At 42.0% G+C, this 18,115-nt stretch overlaps 1 protein-coding gene across 2 annotated transcripts in view; it reads right to left on the reverse strand.

The window, feature by feature from the left end:
- STOML1 (stomatin like 1) overlaps nucleotides 1–18,115 on the reverse strand; it is an 80,282-nt gene that overhangs the window by 32,587 nt on the left and 29,580 nt on the right. For both annotated transcript variants that reach the window (XM_085643897.1, XM_085643898.1), the window contains one exon: nucleotides 11,443–11,652. In XM_085643897.1, the coding sequence (XP_085500023.1) occupies nucleotides 11,443–11,652 (210 nt within the window). The remainder of the gene's footprint in view (nucleotides 1–11,442; nucleotides 11,653–18,115) is intronic.

Consider the following 18,115-nt stretch of genomic DNA (forward strand, 5'->3'; position numbering starts at 1 on the left):
TGGAGCTCAATTAAAAGAAAATAAAGGTGTTACTCATCATTGCTTCAACACCTCATCATGGGTATCAAGCACTATACACACACATATGTTTTAAACTAATCTAAATCAATGTCTCACACTGCAGCAACATTGTCTGATCTTTAGAAAATGTTCACCGTCGAGGCTGACCAAAGCACACAGGAACTTGGGCAATTATATTGGTTTATATTTATATTAATAACAATCTGTCTCCTGAGACTTGGGTGGCTAAGCTTCCCAACATCTACTTGTCACAACTTAGAAATTTTAGAAAAAACTTTATTTTCATTGACAACTACTTATACATCCCAGCCATCAATACTATGATTCACACCACTTCAATCTATAATTCTGCCTAAGAAAACCTGAAACACATCCAATCAGTACAAAAAGCTGCCACCCGATTGATCAAGGAGCTTTCAGGAAGTAAACATAGTTCCCAGTGATTTTATCTTTGCACTGGTTACCCAAGCAAAGCAGAGTGCCTCAAACATCTGTCAATCATACATAAAGAGCTACACCTGCACACTAAAGAGTTTCTCGCCGCCAAATTACATGGTACAACTCTAACCTTATACTATGCACTTCAAACCTATGTCTCCTGGTGATTCTCAAAGTCAAATCAGTGACCAGTCTATCCCTATTGCCGCAGTTCTCAACTACTGAACTCTAACCCATTGCTCTACAAGATAAATCTGGTCTCAGGAATATTTATAGATTTTTCAAAAGCTGGCTTTTTAACCACGGATGCCTTATTGAATGTTTTGACCAGCCAGGTGCATTTCTCTTTATAAGTATCTGTATTTTAACTGTTGTGTTTTACTTAATGCCACGAAACTCTGCAAGCATGAGCTTCCATAAGTATATAAACTTAACACACTGTAAGACAACAGAACTAGGGTTTGGCAAACAATGTGTCAAATGAAAACTGAACATAATCCCACAATTTCTTCAGTTGATATGCTTAACAAAATTGTACAGAAACACAGCCTAATTCTGCTCCTTAAGTAAACTAGAGAAACAGGCAATGTATAGTCTTCAAAGATTTCTAATCTTCAAAGTCTGAAATGCCTGAACCACTTGGACTGCTCAAATGGTCTGTGACCTTGTAATTGTGTAATAGTCTGGGGGTCAATTCTAAAATTCAGCCTGCAGTTCAACTTTTTTTTTTTGCCTTTTGTTAATGGATGCAATTCTGGTGACATTTCTGGATTCATGCTGTGATTCACATGCACAAACACTATGAAACAAATAAATCACCAATCCCTAAAATTAACACACGGAACAGATTTGTATTAAAGAGCCTGTAAAGGAAACATCAATTATTATAGAGAGCAGACACATGAGGAAGATTCACATGAGAACCTCAAGTAGAGACACCCCAAGGACATTCTTGTATAACAGACTGAAGTGAACATGCATAAGACATCATTTAATATGAAGAATGTGTGAAACCATCAATGTAGGCTTGGCTCTCTTCAAGACAAGTACATTAGCGCCCTCTGCTTTACATGGGAGATCTTGAAACAGTCATTATGTATGCATTAACAGCCCAGGCAAAGGTAGACCATTTTGGCAGATGTCATTAAGATATGACAATCTCTGATACGACTGTGCCCCCTTTGAGGCTCAATTCAAATTCTGCAACAAACACCTACTTTGTATGACAGAACAAGGGCCTGTCCACGCCTTGAGGAGGCTGGGCTGGGCCCCCCCTCTAACGTGTGCGCCTGAGTCAAGGTATTGTCACTTTCAGTTTTTTCTCCAGACCTGCAAATATGGTAAAACGAGCGGGACTTGCTGAAAAAATGGGTGGAAGGACGGTAGATACGTTGGATGCGTTTTTGTCTAGTGTCCTTTCTCATGAAATTGAACTAACTGAAAGGCGCTTATCAAAGGAACCCCTTCTTTTCCCTTTGGGGTCGCCTATAGGAAGTGTAAACGCGGCTTCTCCTCACACTCAGTCACCACCATTGCTTATATCATGCAATTGTCCACCAGGTCAATGTGGACACTCCCCGGCCACTTTAGTCCCTAAGTTTACAACGAGGAGGGAGCTGGAACCCTCTCCCTCCAATACATCTCCAAAGGAACCTATGCGCAACCCCCCAGCAAAGCGCCGCAGGGTGGGGTGTGGGGGTTCCAAAGCCAAAACAATCTAAAATAACTTGTGTTCCCAAACCTAAAGGCCTGTAAACCACGGCGGTTACACCGAATTCTATAATGCCAGCGCCGCCATCAACTGTAATTATTCTACTGACACACCAGTTCTGGATGAGTTATTATAGGTAGAAGTGAGTAAAAGGATAATTATTATATTGGAGCCCATTGTAACCAAACTGACACAAATTGAACAGAGACTAGCCGGTCTAGAGACGCAGAATTATTTGGCCTTATCCCGAGCAGATCCCCCAAGACATCCTCCTGTAAATGCACCCATAAATGAAACTTCAGCCCACTCAAATGAGGATCAGAGACTGTCCATTCTACCGACCATGATAACTCCATCTACCTCTATTACCAGGGTCTTAGGATAGCTTCCAACTGGCCGTGCAAATTCTAATGCATCTCTGAAGGTTCTGAATCCCCAAGGAATGAGTATAAGGGATGTATTTCAGCAGGTTCCAACAGCCCAGAAGGAAATAAGAGTGGTTGCCCAGCCAGTAGAAACACGAGAAAACTGTGCTGTAGCTGCAGATAATTATTCGCAACAAGTCCTTCATCTTCCACCAGCAGCCTCCCCCCCTGGTACTGGTTTTGACGAATGTTCCTGCGCTCCGGGAAAATCAGAACAAATCCACGACACAATTAATGGATACACGTCTCCACTGGCTATCAAATAACCTTAAGAACTCAGGATTGAGGAGCCACCAACTGGCCAACAAAATTATCATGGTCAGGAGAGTGGGGTGGGTGGGCAGCTCTAGCAAAGCCATAACTGGTGACTGCGTGGTGATAAATTTCAATAATACCTCCACGGGTAACTTTCTCCAAGACAATCTTCATAGATTTTCTCCTAGGAGCTCGCAGATTGATCCTTTACCACTGGAGCATTTTTATAAGCAGGTTCAAATGTTAGGTATGGGTCATAGGGTCAGGAGAATGCCTGAACAACCCTTCCCGAGATTTATGGAGGATTCTAATAAGGTTGCATAATAGATTCACAGCCCTTTCAGATCTAGAATCTTGCGACTGACTATCGCCATCAGCCCCCTCATTAGTAGGGAGGGCAATTAAATCAGTTACCCCAGTGCCTAGTTTGCAGGAGATCTCACCAATCCCAGTATCTGTAGGGAGGGCTTCTACAGCAGTCACTCTGGTGCCGGATTTGCAGGATACTCCCTCGATTAGATCACCACTGAATGTCGCAGACAAAAACAGGACTAGTTTAGCATCCTGGAATGTGGCAGGAATAGCCTTCAAGATAGGAAATCCCCATTGGCCTAAATTCTGGCAATCACTGGAGATTATATGCTTCCAGGAGACGTTGGCTAAGGACCCAGTTTTTTTTCATAGGTTTCTGTACTTTTCACATGCCCGCAGTACCTTCCTTGTCACATAGAGTGAAGGGGGTATTAATAACCTTAACCTCTAACGCTATACCCTTACAAGTAAGGCAGGTTGGCTCTTTAAATAGCCATTTCTAGCTCCTCCAACTCAACTATATGAAAGAAGAGATCTGGCTCGTGATTAACTACTACAACAATGAATTTGGGAGAAATATGAAGTCAGTGGCAGAAGAACAAGCTAATGAGTTGGAAAAAACCATTGCAAACAATAATAGGAGCCCCGTTGACATCATTTGGGTGGGGGATTTCAATACGCATCTTTGTAAGTATAGCAAGGCTATGGTGTGTAGCTTAGATGACCCCCATGGTAACCTTCTTCTACATTTCATGCATAATGAATATGGCGACGATTTAAATAGACTACTACATAAGTGGAATCTGGGAACAATTAATGATATAAAAGCAGGTGAGATATGGAAAACATTCAGGAGAGGAAATCAAGAGTCTACGATTGACTTCATCCTAGCTTCTGCCACGTTAACAGGGAAAGTGGCCCACATAGCTAACCTATTCTCTTATCATAGGGATCATGCAACCTTTTTTATCCACTTAAGCATCCTGTGTAAGGGGAAAGAACATCAACAGGTAATGGATAACATAACCCTAACCAGGACAAGCATTGACATAGCCAACAGGTCTCGCCTTTGGGACCTTATAAGTGTTTAGCCATGCAAAAGTTGCATAACTAAATACTTATAAGGTCCCAAAAGCGAGACCTATTGGCTATGCCAATTCTTGTTTGTTTATTACTGGTCTGTAGTAATGGCGGCACCTGTGCTTTAGCTTAAACATCTTAAGCTAAAGTTGGGTGCCGAAATTGCTTCAAAAGTAAATAATTGTCTTTACTTTTGAAGCAATCGCAGCACCCGACTTTTGCCTAAGATGTTTAAGCTAAAGCACGGGTGCCGCCATTACTACATAGAAGTAATAAACAGAAGAAAAAAAAGCAAACGCCCGCTTCGAGAAATGACTGCCGTGGCGGGGGAAAAATGCTACCGCCGGCCACAGCTTGCAGTGCATGTGCGCGAGTGGTGCGCACGCAGCAGTAATCACGCCATATGGCGCCTCTGCTCAATCGCGCTCCCGCGCACATGCACTGCAAGCTGTGGACGGCGGTAGCATTTTTTGAAGCCCTTACTTTAAGTTTCGCCAGACCAGCGCAAGCGCTGGGTCAGGCGAGACCTAAAAAACGGCTATCAATTAAAGTGGACACAGGCACAGAAACTGAACTTGGTCCCCGAAATACTAGCCCAAGCCAGGGAAGAAATCACATATTGTCTGGAGAAGGGCTCTTCTCCTTCATTCTTAGTCACCCAGTTTAGAGCCCTCTTGATGAAATTAAAAGAGTCTCTTACTCGCTCGAAGTCACCAAACACTATCCGTACGACCCGTTGGTTTGATTCATTATGCTCTTCAGCTAGAAGAGCCCTCGTCAATGCTTTAAAAATCCACCGTAGAGATCCCGTCATGATAAGAGTATTACGTAATGACTATAAAAAAGCGAGAAGAAGAAGAGAGAAGGATCTTAGGGAGCAGGTCTGGGAAGATCTTGAACAAGCAGCTATCTCGGGTAGTAGTAGGGATTTTTGGAAAGTTGTAAATGCCCCTTATTTTAAAGATTCCAAAGACCCATTCCTAAATCCACACGTAGACGAGTAAGCATGGGTGGGACATTTTGAAAATATCTTTGGTTCCAGCACCTCCCTACTGTTTCTACCCCCGAGCCAGACCCCGTACCCCATGGCAGGCTAAGCTTCTCATTATCTGAGGTTAGAAGTGGGCTGGAGGCCTGCGCCCTTTGAAAGGCTCCGGGCCCTGATGGGGTGCCAATTGACCTTTTCCAGGAGAACTAAGATATGTGGGTTCCCCTACCAACAAATGTCTTTAATACCATTGTGGTAGAGGGTCCTCCATCATCCTGGAAACAGAGTGTAGTAGTGCCTATATACAAAAATGGAGACGGGGGTCCCCAAAGAACCACCCCATTTCCCTTCTGGACACCACCGCCAAGCTTATGGGACGGCTTGTATTAGCTAGACTGGAGGTTTGGGCCGAAGAACATAGCATTTTCATGCAGGTACAATATGGTTTCCGGAGGGGAATGGGGACGGTGGATCAATGCCTAAATCTCTCATTATGCATAGATAAAAACACCAAGGCAAAAGGCGAAAAGATTTACATGGCCTTCATGGCTTTTGACTCAGTCTCCCACCAGAAGCTGTGGCCCATGATGGAGGGGATGAGGACTGATCCCCTGATAATCTGCTTTATTCGCCAGCTATACGCCAACGCCACTGCCTGTGTAGGGTATGGCATGAATGGAGAATTCACAAGTTTTTTCAAGATCGAGAAGGTAGTAAGGCAGGGATGTGTCCTCGTCCCGTTTCTCTTTTCCATCTATACAAACGGGGTGGAGGCCTCCCTGACCACCTCACTTTTGCATGTGCCTACATTTGATCACACTCCTCTTCCGATATTGGCGTACGCTGATGACGCAGAATTATTGGCTAGAACTGGGGTAGCTTTACAATCCCTTATAACATCGTACACATCATGTATGGCCTCATTAGACTTAAAAGTAAATTAATCTACATCTTTTATAATCATAGGGGGAGCGGGTAGAGGAGAGAAACACCCCTATTTCAATCTAGCCTCAAAGAAAATCGAGGTGGTAGATTCCTTTGCATACTTTTTGATAAAAAAACTTTCTTGGTCTAACTTGGTGGCAACAAGTGCCCAAGGTATGGAAAGGAGTCTCCAAGCTATTAAAAGATTTGCTAAGAAGCTAGGTACCAGCCCTCTGGACATGATTAAAAACATCTACCGCGCAAAAACTAAGGCTGAACAACCTATGGGGCATGGCAAACGTAGAGCAATTTCAGAAACTAGAAGATAGCTTTTTCAAAAATCGAGTATCATTAACACACTCATTTTCAAACTACATTTTACATTTAGAATTGGGGCTACCCTATTTGATTGATTTTATAAGACTGGCTCTAATCCTGTTATGGCTTTCAATCTGGTGTAGGTCCCCTATTGATTTAACGCAACGCATCATTAAGGACTGTCGGAAATTGGATTACTATAAGAGGATTGGTAGGCTTACATATGTAGAGGCAGAATTGACTGCATTGGGGCAGGGCGAATTATTTCAGGATCCCACTCCTGTAGAAGGGTCTCGAAGCAGAAAATAATTTAATTATTTATGCAGAGAGCTAATTATGCCCGGAAGGGAAAAAATCACCTCCAAAAAACATCGCTTGCATACGACTTTATTCCACCAAGATCAGGGGAAGGTTTTTTGTACCGCTCTTGTATTACAAATACACAGCATAGATTTATTCCATTGCGTTTTCGACTGAACCTTATCCCACTGATGTTAGGGTAAACAGAGAGGAAATATAAACTCTCAGTCTTCTCAGTCAGACCTACATCTAATACTATTCTGCAAGTACTATTTTAATGAAAGAAAAGCATTTATTCTTCCAATTTTAAGGCCCCATAAATGTACACAATGTAGGGTGGCTCGGTATTTCCTAAAGGCTCTCCCGGATCCGTTTGTGCGTTTTTCTCTAGCTTAATTTTTGTGGGCCTGAATGAGAAAAAGGAAAACTCGGGGGCTGTTGTCTTAAATAGCAGCAATTAGGATACAACTGGGCTCACTTACGTAACATGGGCCTAAGAGCTACCAACAGACCATTAGGATTTTAATTGTTTTTTAATGGTTTTATGATATTATCTCTATTACGTGTATGGCTAATTTTATGAATTTGCTTTAAGCCTTTTTGTACACATGGTTATACAAGTTGTTTTTTTATATTTTGGATGAATTTGTGCTTTTACGATCTTTTTAAAAGATCGAATAAAGTTTTGTGAAGAAGAAGTATGACAGAACCTTTCAGCCATGTTCTGGCTCACCCTGCACTCTTGATCAGGCTTTGAGAAATGAAAGGCATCTGCCTTGTACTGCCAGAGTCAATATATAATGGTGAAAGTTGTATGGACTGCTAGAGGTCCGGACAGTCCTAGCCCATGTACGAATGTCCATCTCCTCAATGCAACGGCTCATTTGCTGCAGGGGAGGGCGCCTCTAAGGATACTGTGGAGAAAGTCCTCATATATCCCAATTTTGAAATGATTTAGAAAAACAAAGTTAAAACTGCAGATTTTGGTTGAGGAGGTCAAAAGATTTATTTAAAAAATGGTAAATTTCAAGGTATGGAATTTGTATTTTCTAAACTGTGCATCCAGGATAAAAAAGTATATTTGGGATTATATACATACCAAGAGTTAGAAACACAAAGAGATACAATCTTTTCTCTGAAACCTTGTTTGATAACTGTATGAATTCTTCACATTGTCACATTCCCTTAGCTGGATCATTACCCCTTTCTTGCTTTAGCTTTATAAATTGATAGTTTTAGATCAAAGCAGACTTCTATATCATTTGGGATGGCACGATTTTTGTATCCAAACATTGGTGGTTGGGAGTATTGTCAATGACAAAACATTGTTTTCAGATATGCTCCTCACTACACTTTCTAACATGACATAACTCTAGTAATATCATCCGATTTCAATGCCGTCTCTCCACCTCATAATGTCTTACCTAATACTTTTCAAAGGAGAGTGCTATTGTACCACTAATTGTATAGAAATAAGGAAATCATGTTAAACGTAATTGCGTCAGGTTTTACATCTTTCTTTTTTAAGTTTCACATAGCACGGATCAGGCCGAAGAGGGTTTAAAGACCAGCATAGTATCAAGAAAAAAATGATGAACAGACATACAGTATCCAAAGCACAGAATTACTGCTGGCACTTTGCAGTGAGGGGAGAACGGAAACTTGACTGACAAAACTGGATCTATAGGGAGGGATTAAGAAGAGTAGCAAGGTCAAAGTAGAGTTTTCTGTGGGAGTATTGAAGGAAACAAGCCAAATATAGAATAGGAAAGGATATTTGAATGTGATGAGATGGAGAGCGAAGGGGTGAGGTATGCAAACAGCTAAGGTATTAGCAAGTGAAGGAACAGAAAAGGTTGAGGAAACTCATGAACATTTTGTAACAGCTTAGAGGGTGAGATGTGGTCTTATTCATATCAAAATTCACATTAGGGACACTCCTGAAATTAATTTTCACCCAAAAGTGACATTACTTTAATTTCTGAACATATTTGTGGTCTTGTGATAAAGAACACTGTACATTGCAAAAAAGTCTATTGCTAGGCTACTAATCTTTGTACTTGTTTGAAGGATAGAATAAACATCAATTCTTGCATGAGATCTTTTTTTTCAAAGTAACATTGCTTTAATGCATGTCCTACGTCATGCAGTATTTATTTCTCTGCTGTGAAACTGCCTGACTGTTCGGTGTCAGAGCCTTAGAAATGCAACCACAACCTGTAGCACAAAGGGGAATGGTCAGTGAAGAAGAGAGGAGGGTGGATGGGTGGTTGTGGGAGCCCATTAGGGCGTGTGTCACTGACCAAAGGCATGTGGGTTGAGAGCTACAGGAAACGGACAAGAGGAGGGGGCAATCAGGTAATCAAGTAATTTTTGGGTCTTGCATATGGATCTGATCACATAAAGGGGCCAGAAGAATCCTTCAACTGCTTATAGAAGAAAGAGGGGTTTTATTTACATATATTTGCCTTATTCAAATGTATAAAGTGAAGATGACGCCAAAATATTTTTAACCTTATGTCAGCTGGCAGGCTAGCTAGCTCATCATACTACCTAGATCATTGGACAATCATCTGTGCCAACAGGGCAGTTTAAAATATTTTACAGCGGGTGAACTTCAAGACTGGGTTCAACTAGAATCATAACGCAGGACTACTTTACAGTCTCTACTGAGCAAGATTAAAGTTCTCATATTTCACTGAGCCTGGAAGTTTACATAGCAGAAGAGTGCTTAGAGAGGGTTTCCAATAATTCTACACAATAGAAATCTAATCAATTAGAGTAGAACTTTGGGGCCTATTTCTATGTTGATCGGAGGCTTTTCAACCAACATCTACAGTTTCACCTCCGACCGCCTAATTACAATCTAGGCATTTGAAAGTGAAATCGGCTGGTCATTCCAGCTGGATTCCAACTGGCTCATGTAGCCCGTCCGCCAGTCGAAACCGGCACGTAATCCCAATAGGATGGTGTTTCAGCCGTCGGGATTACGATGTTGGTTTCTGACAGGCTTTTCATGCCGGGCTTTCCGTCATGGAAAGTATTTCGGAAAGCAACTTTGGGGGCCTCTAGCAGGGCCCCTTTCTCACTAAGACCTCCAGTTGGGGGTCAAGGTGGCACCTATGGTGCCCTCTTGCTAATCCCTAGACCACGTGGCAGGCACCTAGAGGTGCCTGCCATGCGGTGCAGGGATTAACAGAATCCACCATTTATCTATGGAAGCTTGTGCTACGGCAGTATCACAAGCTCCCATAGAGAAATGGCCGTATGCGACCACACCATGTGCGGCCGCATCATATTTTTGGTGTCGGGACCGCCGACTGGAGGTTGCTCAGTCCTGAGACAGCGACGGTGTCGGTCAGAGGCAATACTGACCAACATCGTAATGAGCCCCTAGTATATATACACAAATCCGATTACATCTTCAAACAATGTCAATATCGGTTATGTCAAGTGTATGTTTTATAATCTGTGAAGACTGAAGAATATCAAGTGAATGATAATGAAATATCTCACTCAAAGATTGATCATGATTCTATAAGAATATGGTCCAACGCTCTTGGATAAATCTGTAAACATCATGTCCACTATACATCTTATGCGACTGATATAAATATAAATATGAATTTATATATTTATATATACAAACACATATAGACACACACCCATACCCACCCACTGTTAAACCTCCATCTCACTTTGAATAATAACATCATAGGGTAGGGTTTGATGTCACATGGTTCATATGGAGACGTCTATTTTCGATCTCATGTCACAAACCAATGATGTATATCACCATCCGTTTATAAAAGGAGACTAATATGGTTAATATCCTATACAGTAATCATAGCTGTCACACATTGCTATGTAATTTTCAAGGGTGGATCCTGAATATTGACTATACAAAATTGCGGGACACTGTCAAAATATCATAAGGTTCGTATGTATAGATCTTCTATACCTGAATCCACGTCTATGTACCTTGACAATATATGTATATCGCCAAGGTATATAGATGTGGAGTCAGAAAGAGTAATCTTTACTTCTCTATGAGCAATTACCTTTCAATATTTTGTCCCTAGATATTTCGTTCACAATATTAATGTGCCAAAATATTCTTGTGCTCGATATTCCAGAGTACAATTTTTTCAAAATCTTAATTTGTCAATTTTTTCAGAGACCTGAGTCACTGCAAGAAAGTGCTAAGTTCTCATGGATGTACAATGTGCTGCATGCAGTGATATTTTACTATTTCTTCATTTTATAGTGGCATTATTGCACTTTACATAGAATATAATAAGGATTACATAAGAACAGAGAGCACAAAAGATTACAGCAGAGAACAGAAACAACAGGAGGAAGAGCTACAGTGTACATTATTTATACACATCCAAACCCAGCCTTTTTGAATTAGGAATCAAAGTATAGAGACATACAGAAAGAACAAGGCACAAAAAGAAAGAAGAGATAGGCAGAGAGAGGTGATGTGGACACATGCTGCTTACTGAAGAACACATCGGTCCTGGAACACACCAAAGAGAGAGAGAGGACGGACAGGGACTTTGGGCTGAAGGTGAGAAAGATGCAAAGAGAGGGCTTTTGGCTGAAGGTGAGAAAGATGCGGAGAGGGAGTACAGGAGGGGTCGGATAACTATGATTATTCTTTTTACCTGATGTCAGGTCAAGGAAGTATGTCCTTTGTTCTCCCCCAGGAAGTAAGATGTTGAAATGGTACGAAGCACCAACTTGACTGACCAAAGACTCAGAAAGGAAGAGCTCAATGGCAGAAAGCAACTCATCTGCGCCAAGACCTGCCGCTTTGCAAGAGGGTGATGGAACAGCCAGTTCATTCTCCATCTCTATCATTTGTGATGGAGGCTCTGAAGAGAAAAATGTAGTACAGACAGCAAGTTAGAGCCATGAACCAGGAGCAAATAGCAAGTGCAAGCAGCCTAGAACAGAGAACCTTTATCTGGAAACCCTTTGTCACCATTGTAGCAGTACAAAACGCAGGACTGACACATGAATATTGATATATGATTTCATGGTCTAAATTAATAAGCCTTTATTATAAAATTGCAACCACTTTTATAGCGCTAACTCAGCAAGGTATATATAATAATTATTTTTTGGATTCAAAGTTAATCACTTTTATTTTATTCACTTTGTATAAGTAAAAGACTACATTTTCTTCTTGGCTATAGTAGGTACAGTAGCCATCAGAGCACATTAACAAACCACATTGGAGCGCTACATCCACTCAGCCTTCAGAACAGAACGGCCCGCTTCTTCTCTTTCCATGAATGTAACACAATTTTAAAACAATTGCCTTACGACTATGCTCAGAGCCAAGTAATAGGTTGTCCTTAGCTAGGAGTCCTTGTGACTTTAAAAATTGTGACTTGTAACTTCCTTCCTTCATTACAATCTTTAGTTGACTCAAACTAGAGAATTTGGATGCTTTAAATTACTACATATTTCTTAAAGAATGGACAACAGCGACTCGGATGTGAATGTTATGATGCTTAGTCCATTTGATTGCTAATAAGTTTTTGCCCTGTTTTAAACCTGCATGAAAGTTTCCAAAAGTGCATGCCTGCACCCAAGCTTAGTTAAAGAAAGTATGGTGCAGATTAGTTGAGGTGGAGTTAAAAGCGAAAATTAAAGGTCACCAATTCAAGCTCCCACAGTATATATGACCTTAAAATAGTGTATGATCCAATGCAGTTTCATTGATTCGTTTGGTGTTTCAGGCTAAATTTAGATGCACAGTTTGTCAACAACTTAACAAACTAAACTTTGGATCTGATTGGCTAAGAAGAGGGAAACTATTTTCTTTCCATATCCTTTCACGGAATGTGAACCACTCTCCTACATTATGAGCCACATTCTGAAAAGGTGATTGCAGGGACAAGTGGGAGCACGGTGAGCAGATCCTATCCAGAGGGAGGACGAGGGCTCACATTAGAAAAAGCCTTTTCTTTCCCAAAACATCCAAAATTTCTAATTTCCGCTGCGGAGTATGTGAACTCATTTGAGAACTGCCACAAGTCCTGTGAACAAGACTTCCTGGATCACAAACTGATAAACACATTTCCATAAATATTATAGACAATGTTAGGTAAAATAAAATAAAAATTCATGGCAGAGAAAGGCTGAGTGTAAGGATAGGACAAATGCCAACCCATGGGCCGTATTATACATGCGGTGCACTTCCCTCATTGCACCGGGCGCACCTTTTAAAGGTGTGCCCGGCGCAATGAAGGAAAATGCGCCACATTATGATGAACGGCCCTGGGGTAGAGCATTCATGTGAAAAAAAGAGAGTCTGCTTTGAAGCCGCTCTGTGTTTTCACAGTGCCGGCGGCAACCCGCCCGCACTTTGAAGGGGGAATAGAGATATCCTTGCACACGGGTGCAGTGAGTGACTGTACCCACCTGCAAGGTGATGTCTGGGGGTCCATGGGACCCCCTTTAACTCCTCCAGAGGGCTGCCATCAAGGGGCAGGGCACACGGACAGTGCGCCTCTTGAGAGCTTCTTTGCCTCTGCTTCTGCGTCTGTAATACAGCACCGACGAAGAGGCAAAGGGATTCCCTCATTTGCATGGGAACCCCCCCAAGCAAATGAGAAAACACCCTCCAAAGACAGTCAGTAGAAAAACCGAGCACACACACACACACACACAGTCCATGATTGAAGTATCCGTTCCATATAATAATCTTCTTGTTTTAGAATTGTAGTGTTAAAGGTGATTTATTATCTGGACAGACATGTAGCTGTTCAGTAGAAGTACATTCTTCTTTACAGATAGGCAGCCGACAAGTGTTTCGTCCGAAGACTTCAAGGCTACAAAACAATATTAATAAATGGTATTTGTACATGTGTACATATTGTAAGGGACACAGGTGTTTGACTTGACCGGCGATGGTCACTGCATGTTGACTTGTTATAAAACTCTTTCCCAAACCTATCTTAAACTATTGGGATTTCTCTAAGGATTATCTACAAACTTAATACTCCTTATACCATCTATCTCTTGCACTCTCGTCGGTCAAATCATCAAGACACTACGTTATAACATTGTGCACCTGTGGTGATGGACACCATGTCAATTTTCTACTTGTGTTCTCACCAACAACGTTGCTGTTACTGTGCTAATATAGCTGTGCGGGGTTGGGTGGCATAGACATTGCTGTTTCTTTCTCCCCTCTGAAGATAGGGCTGGTGCTTTATTTGCGCTAGCACTATCGGTATTAAATTAAAAACGAGGCTGCACAAGTGTCTGCGGCACCTGCTGTAAATACCAAAGTGCACATGGGACGTGCAAAGCTGGCTCAAACGCCTGATGCACCCCCGGGGCACTTGTATAATACGCCCCCTGCGTTCAAAGCCAAATATGCATGGCCACAAATTGAAACCAGTCATAAGACATGCCATGGACAACGTGCTCTATGAGAGATGAGGGCAGGAGCAGAGGCAAATGCCATACACTTGTTCATGTGTATCATAAAAAAAAGTCTGAAAGTTAATGACAAAACTTTAATTTTAACTGAAGTTATAGTTGTCTTCTTTATAATAACAAACCGACATCAGTAAGATAAAATCATAAGAATTTTCTAGCAAAACCTCATTTGAAGGAATGTTATGGTTACAATGCAAAACCTAAAAATCATTGCATTTTCATGTTATCGGCAGTTATGAAACCACAACTCACCCCAACTTCACTGCTCCTCATCTCACACACAACAATGCAGATGATATCATAAATACCATCGTTAACATAACACATGGCATCATCACTGACATTACGGTTGTCACTCAAGGACACTACAGCGCAATTTATTAGGCAAAACTCATGGCAGTACTAAAAGACAAGCCCTGGGTGGGAGGAGAATGGGTATAGAGTACAAGAACCACTTCAGTAGTTCCTAGCAGACTCTAGGTGCTTCTCGCATCTGCACCATCGCTACACCAATCCTCGAGGGAAGCAGCACCTACTTTGAATACTCCAAGAATGGCCTGGCACTTGGCCAGGACCTGATTCTGTAACCCTTAGGGTTATGGAATTGCTTTCAACTAACGCAGAGGACATATTCTCTGGGGCCAAAGACAAGTAGGTCGCACATCCTGCAGCTCAAACCCTTTGTCTGACAATTTACAGTGTGCACTATGTTTATGGGAAAGAGAATTGCATGTTCTTAAGGCAAGAAATATATCCATGTCAATAAGATGTTCATAATTGAGTATATAGTTCAGAATGAAAAGGATACCCGCCTATATCCATTTTTCCCAGGAACACCGTAGTCTGCTGATCGTGATATTTGGGTTGCATCATAAGGAGGAAAGTATGGAGCCTTTCATTTTGTTTGGAAATAGTTTATCGGGGTCTCTAATAGCATGTACAGTGTCTTTGATAGTGGGTAGTGAATGTGGGATTTTTAGGGACTTTAAGGAGATGTACTTGTAAGTGAGAGAGGTTTGACTGGATCTGATTCAATATCAACCCGGGGGGGGGGGGCGGAGGGATGGTCTCTGGGTTAAGCAGTCAGGTTGCTTGCGAGGCAAGGAAAGCTATCTGGTAGTTGTTAAAGTTTGGTAAGTCCAGGCCAACTCTAAATGTGTCTATTTTTAGTTTGCTGAAGGAGATTCTGGAACTTTATGTACGTAACTGGATGCATACCTTGAAAAACTATCAAACGACCATAAACTCTCACTGTTCACAAGTCATTCCACTACCTGCAACATTACCTCATTACCTGAAATATTACCTTTTCATCAGCATATCCATGTGTGCAAGTAACCCATTAACACCATGCAACCGTAATACGCAAGTCTTCCCCCATTTTTCTACCTATCTAGACCTCCCCTTGTTTCTCCCCCCTCTTATTTATGCTTCTTGCTCTTTTCTCTCTGACTCTTTATACCGCTCTCTTTTTCTACGCAGTTATTACCAACATTCGAGAAATGCACTCTCTTATATGGTTCCCTAAATCTATCTTGCTTGTATATAATCGTACTGTATTAATCTATGAGAATATTCAACCATGTAATATTTCTATATAACCTTAATAAACATATGTTGAAGTAAAAATAAATAAATTAGATAGATAGACAGACCGACCGACAGATATTGTCCCAAGCAATTCATGGTGCGGTGGGAGTTAGATTTGCTTAGTTCCTTAACTGGCAAATTTTAAGGTTCTGTGTCATTGATCCTTTACCACTTAAACGGCCTTTTCTGTTTACCTTGTCTGTTTTCAACTGAATGCTATGAGCAACTTTACCACATATGTTGCTTTGAGAGGAAAAATGTTTGTTATATTCAATGCTGCCACCTTGTGGCACTGGAAGCGCAATACCACCTGTAACCATTTTACAATGCATACCATAAGGAAGGGTTGGACTGGCCAGTCTGGCAGTACCAAATTGGCAGGGCCACTGGAATTATGCGATTGTGCGGTCGCGGTGATTTTTGCATGATTATAGATTTTCCGCATTTGCTACATAATCCATCATCCTCTGCATAATCTGCAGATTTTAACAAAAATACATTTTGTATCTACCTCAAACGGTTCAAAACGTTACTAAAAATGCAACAACACGTGGTGTTGTTTGCAATGGTTGACTGGTCATCTTTCTGTAGCTTATTACTGAATTTGGGTGTTAGAATGGTATTTAAAAGGTGCACCTAATGCCTTGACAGCGTTAATACTTTAAAAAAAGGTGCTGCATAGTTCGTCATAATTTGACTTTTTTACCGCATAATTTACTAAACCTCGCCGCATAAGTTGTCCCTCCAATGCGCATAGTTCCAGGGGTCCTGAAAATAGGTAATCAGACAGATTATGTGTGGTACGATTTCACTACTGTGTATGTGTCCTTAACCCACCTTGTGGCACCGTGTGGCTGCTGTAATAAACATCTTTAAATAATAAGCATTTGCAATGCAATAAGTCTCGCATTTACGAGAGTTTGAGCTATTTGCGTTGTAAATGACAATGCCTTTTATTCATGTGTTGTCTTTAAAACACATAAATAAAAGGCATTGTTATTTACAATGCCAATAGCTTAAACTCTCGCAAATGCGAGACCTATTTCATTGCAAATGTGTGACGTTAATTTTTTTTAAAAGTGTTAGGAGAGAGCGTGTCCTTCCTGCAGCAGCAGGCAGGAGAAAGCTATTTCAGAAAATAGTCCTCGGAGGCTGTAAATAAAGCCTACCGAGCAACAACACACGAACCAGGGGATGTCGCCATGGAAGGTTACAAAATGAGACAAGGCGGTGCTAAGGAGGGACTACTAAGCCTTTTGATCAATGAACATCCACAGTTTATAGTGAACAATGACACAAGCCAATGAAAAATGTGGGTGGAGAGTGGGCATAGCTTCAAGTCCCTACCACAATACAGAATGCCCTGGCAAAAACACAAAAACAAAAAACCTTGGGTTCTACCACATCACTCATTGTTCACAGAGTTTTCCCGGAAAGACCTGAGCCTGGCCCTCGACTAGGCCCGTGCCTAGACCTCGACTAGGCCTGTGCCTGGCCCTCAACCTTGCCTGGCCCTCGTCTAGGCCCGTGCCTGGGTCAGAGGGTACAACCACTGACATTCCAATATTCCTGAATGACCTTGCTGTTGCAGGCATCGACCAAAAAATTTACCTAAGCCCCAACAGAACTTTGCCTGCGCCCCCAGCATAACCTTTGGTTTGGCCCCTCCACATTCCCTTGCTTTGCCTCCTAAGAGACCTGTGGCGCCCAAAATATCCTACAACATCCCACAGATAGGCAATGTTGTAGCCCCTGATGGACCTTAGATGGGCACTGCCCACCCACGCAGACTGCCATGTAGCCCCCATTCAACTGTCATACTGAATGCGTTGAACCTTGTCATTGCCTCCCAAAAACCCCTTATCTTCAACCCCAAAAATCTCTGTCTCGCGCTTTCTCTTTTGCTCTCGTTCGCTCTACTTTCCTCTGTGTCTCTGCTCCCTCACCCTGTGTAAACACACCCCTGGACCCTGTAGGGTCCCTAATCACCCCCACAACTCCTCCTAACTCCCCTGGTGTGAGGGGAAGTTGGTGATGGGCCTCTACTTCCAGGTGTGGTTGATATTTTCGTGGTTGGCGATTTGTGGGTCAGCCCACTCCCCTGAGAACTCTGTGGGAGACCTGGACAGTACAGAGGCAGCTGGCACCACGTGTGATCTGTGTTCAATGAGATGAAAAACCACAGCCAGGAGGCGAGAGCTCCCTCCGATACGAACTGCAGAGGGGAGTATACAAGTGAGATACTTACTGCAGAGCGGAGAATACACGTGAGCACTCTCCCTGAGGTAC

The sequence above is a fragment of the Triturus cristatus genome, chromosome 3_1 (genome assembly GCF_964204655.1).
Source record: "Triturus cristatus chromosome 3_1, aTriCri1.1, whole genome shotgun sequence".
Classification (NCBI taxonomy): Eukaryota; Metazoa; Chordata; class Amphibia; order Caudata; family Salamandridae; genus Triturus; species Triturus cristatus.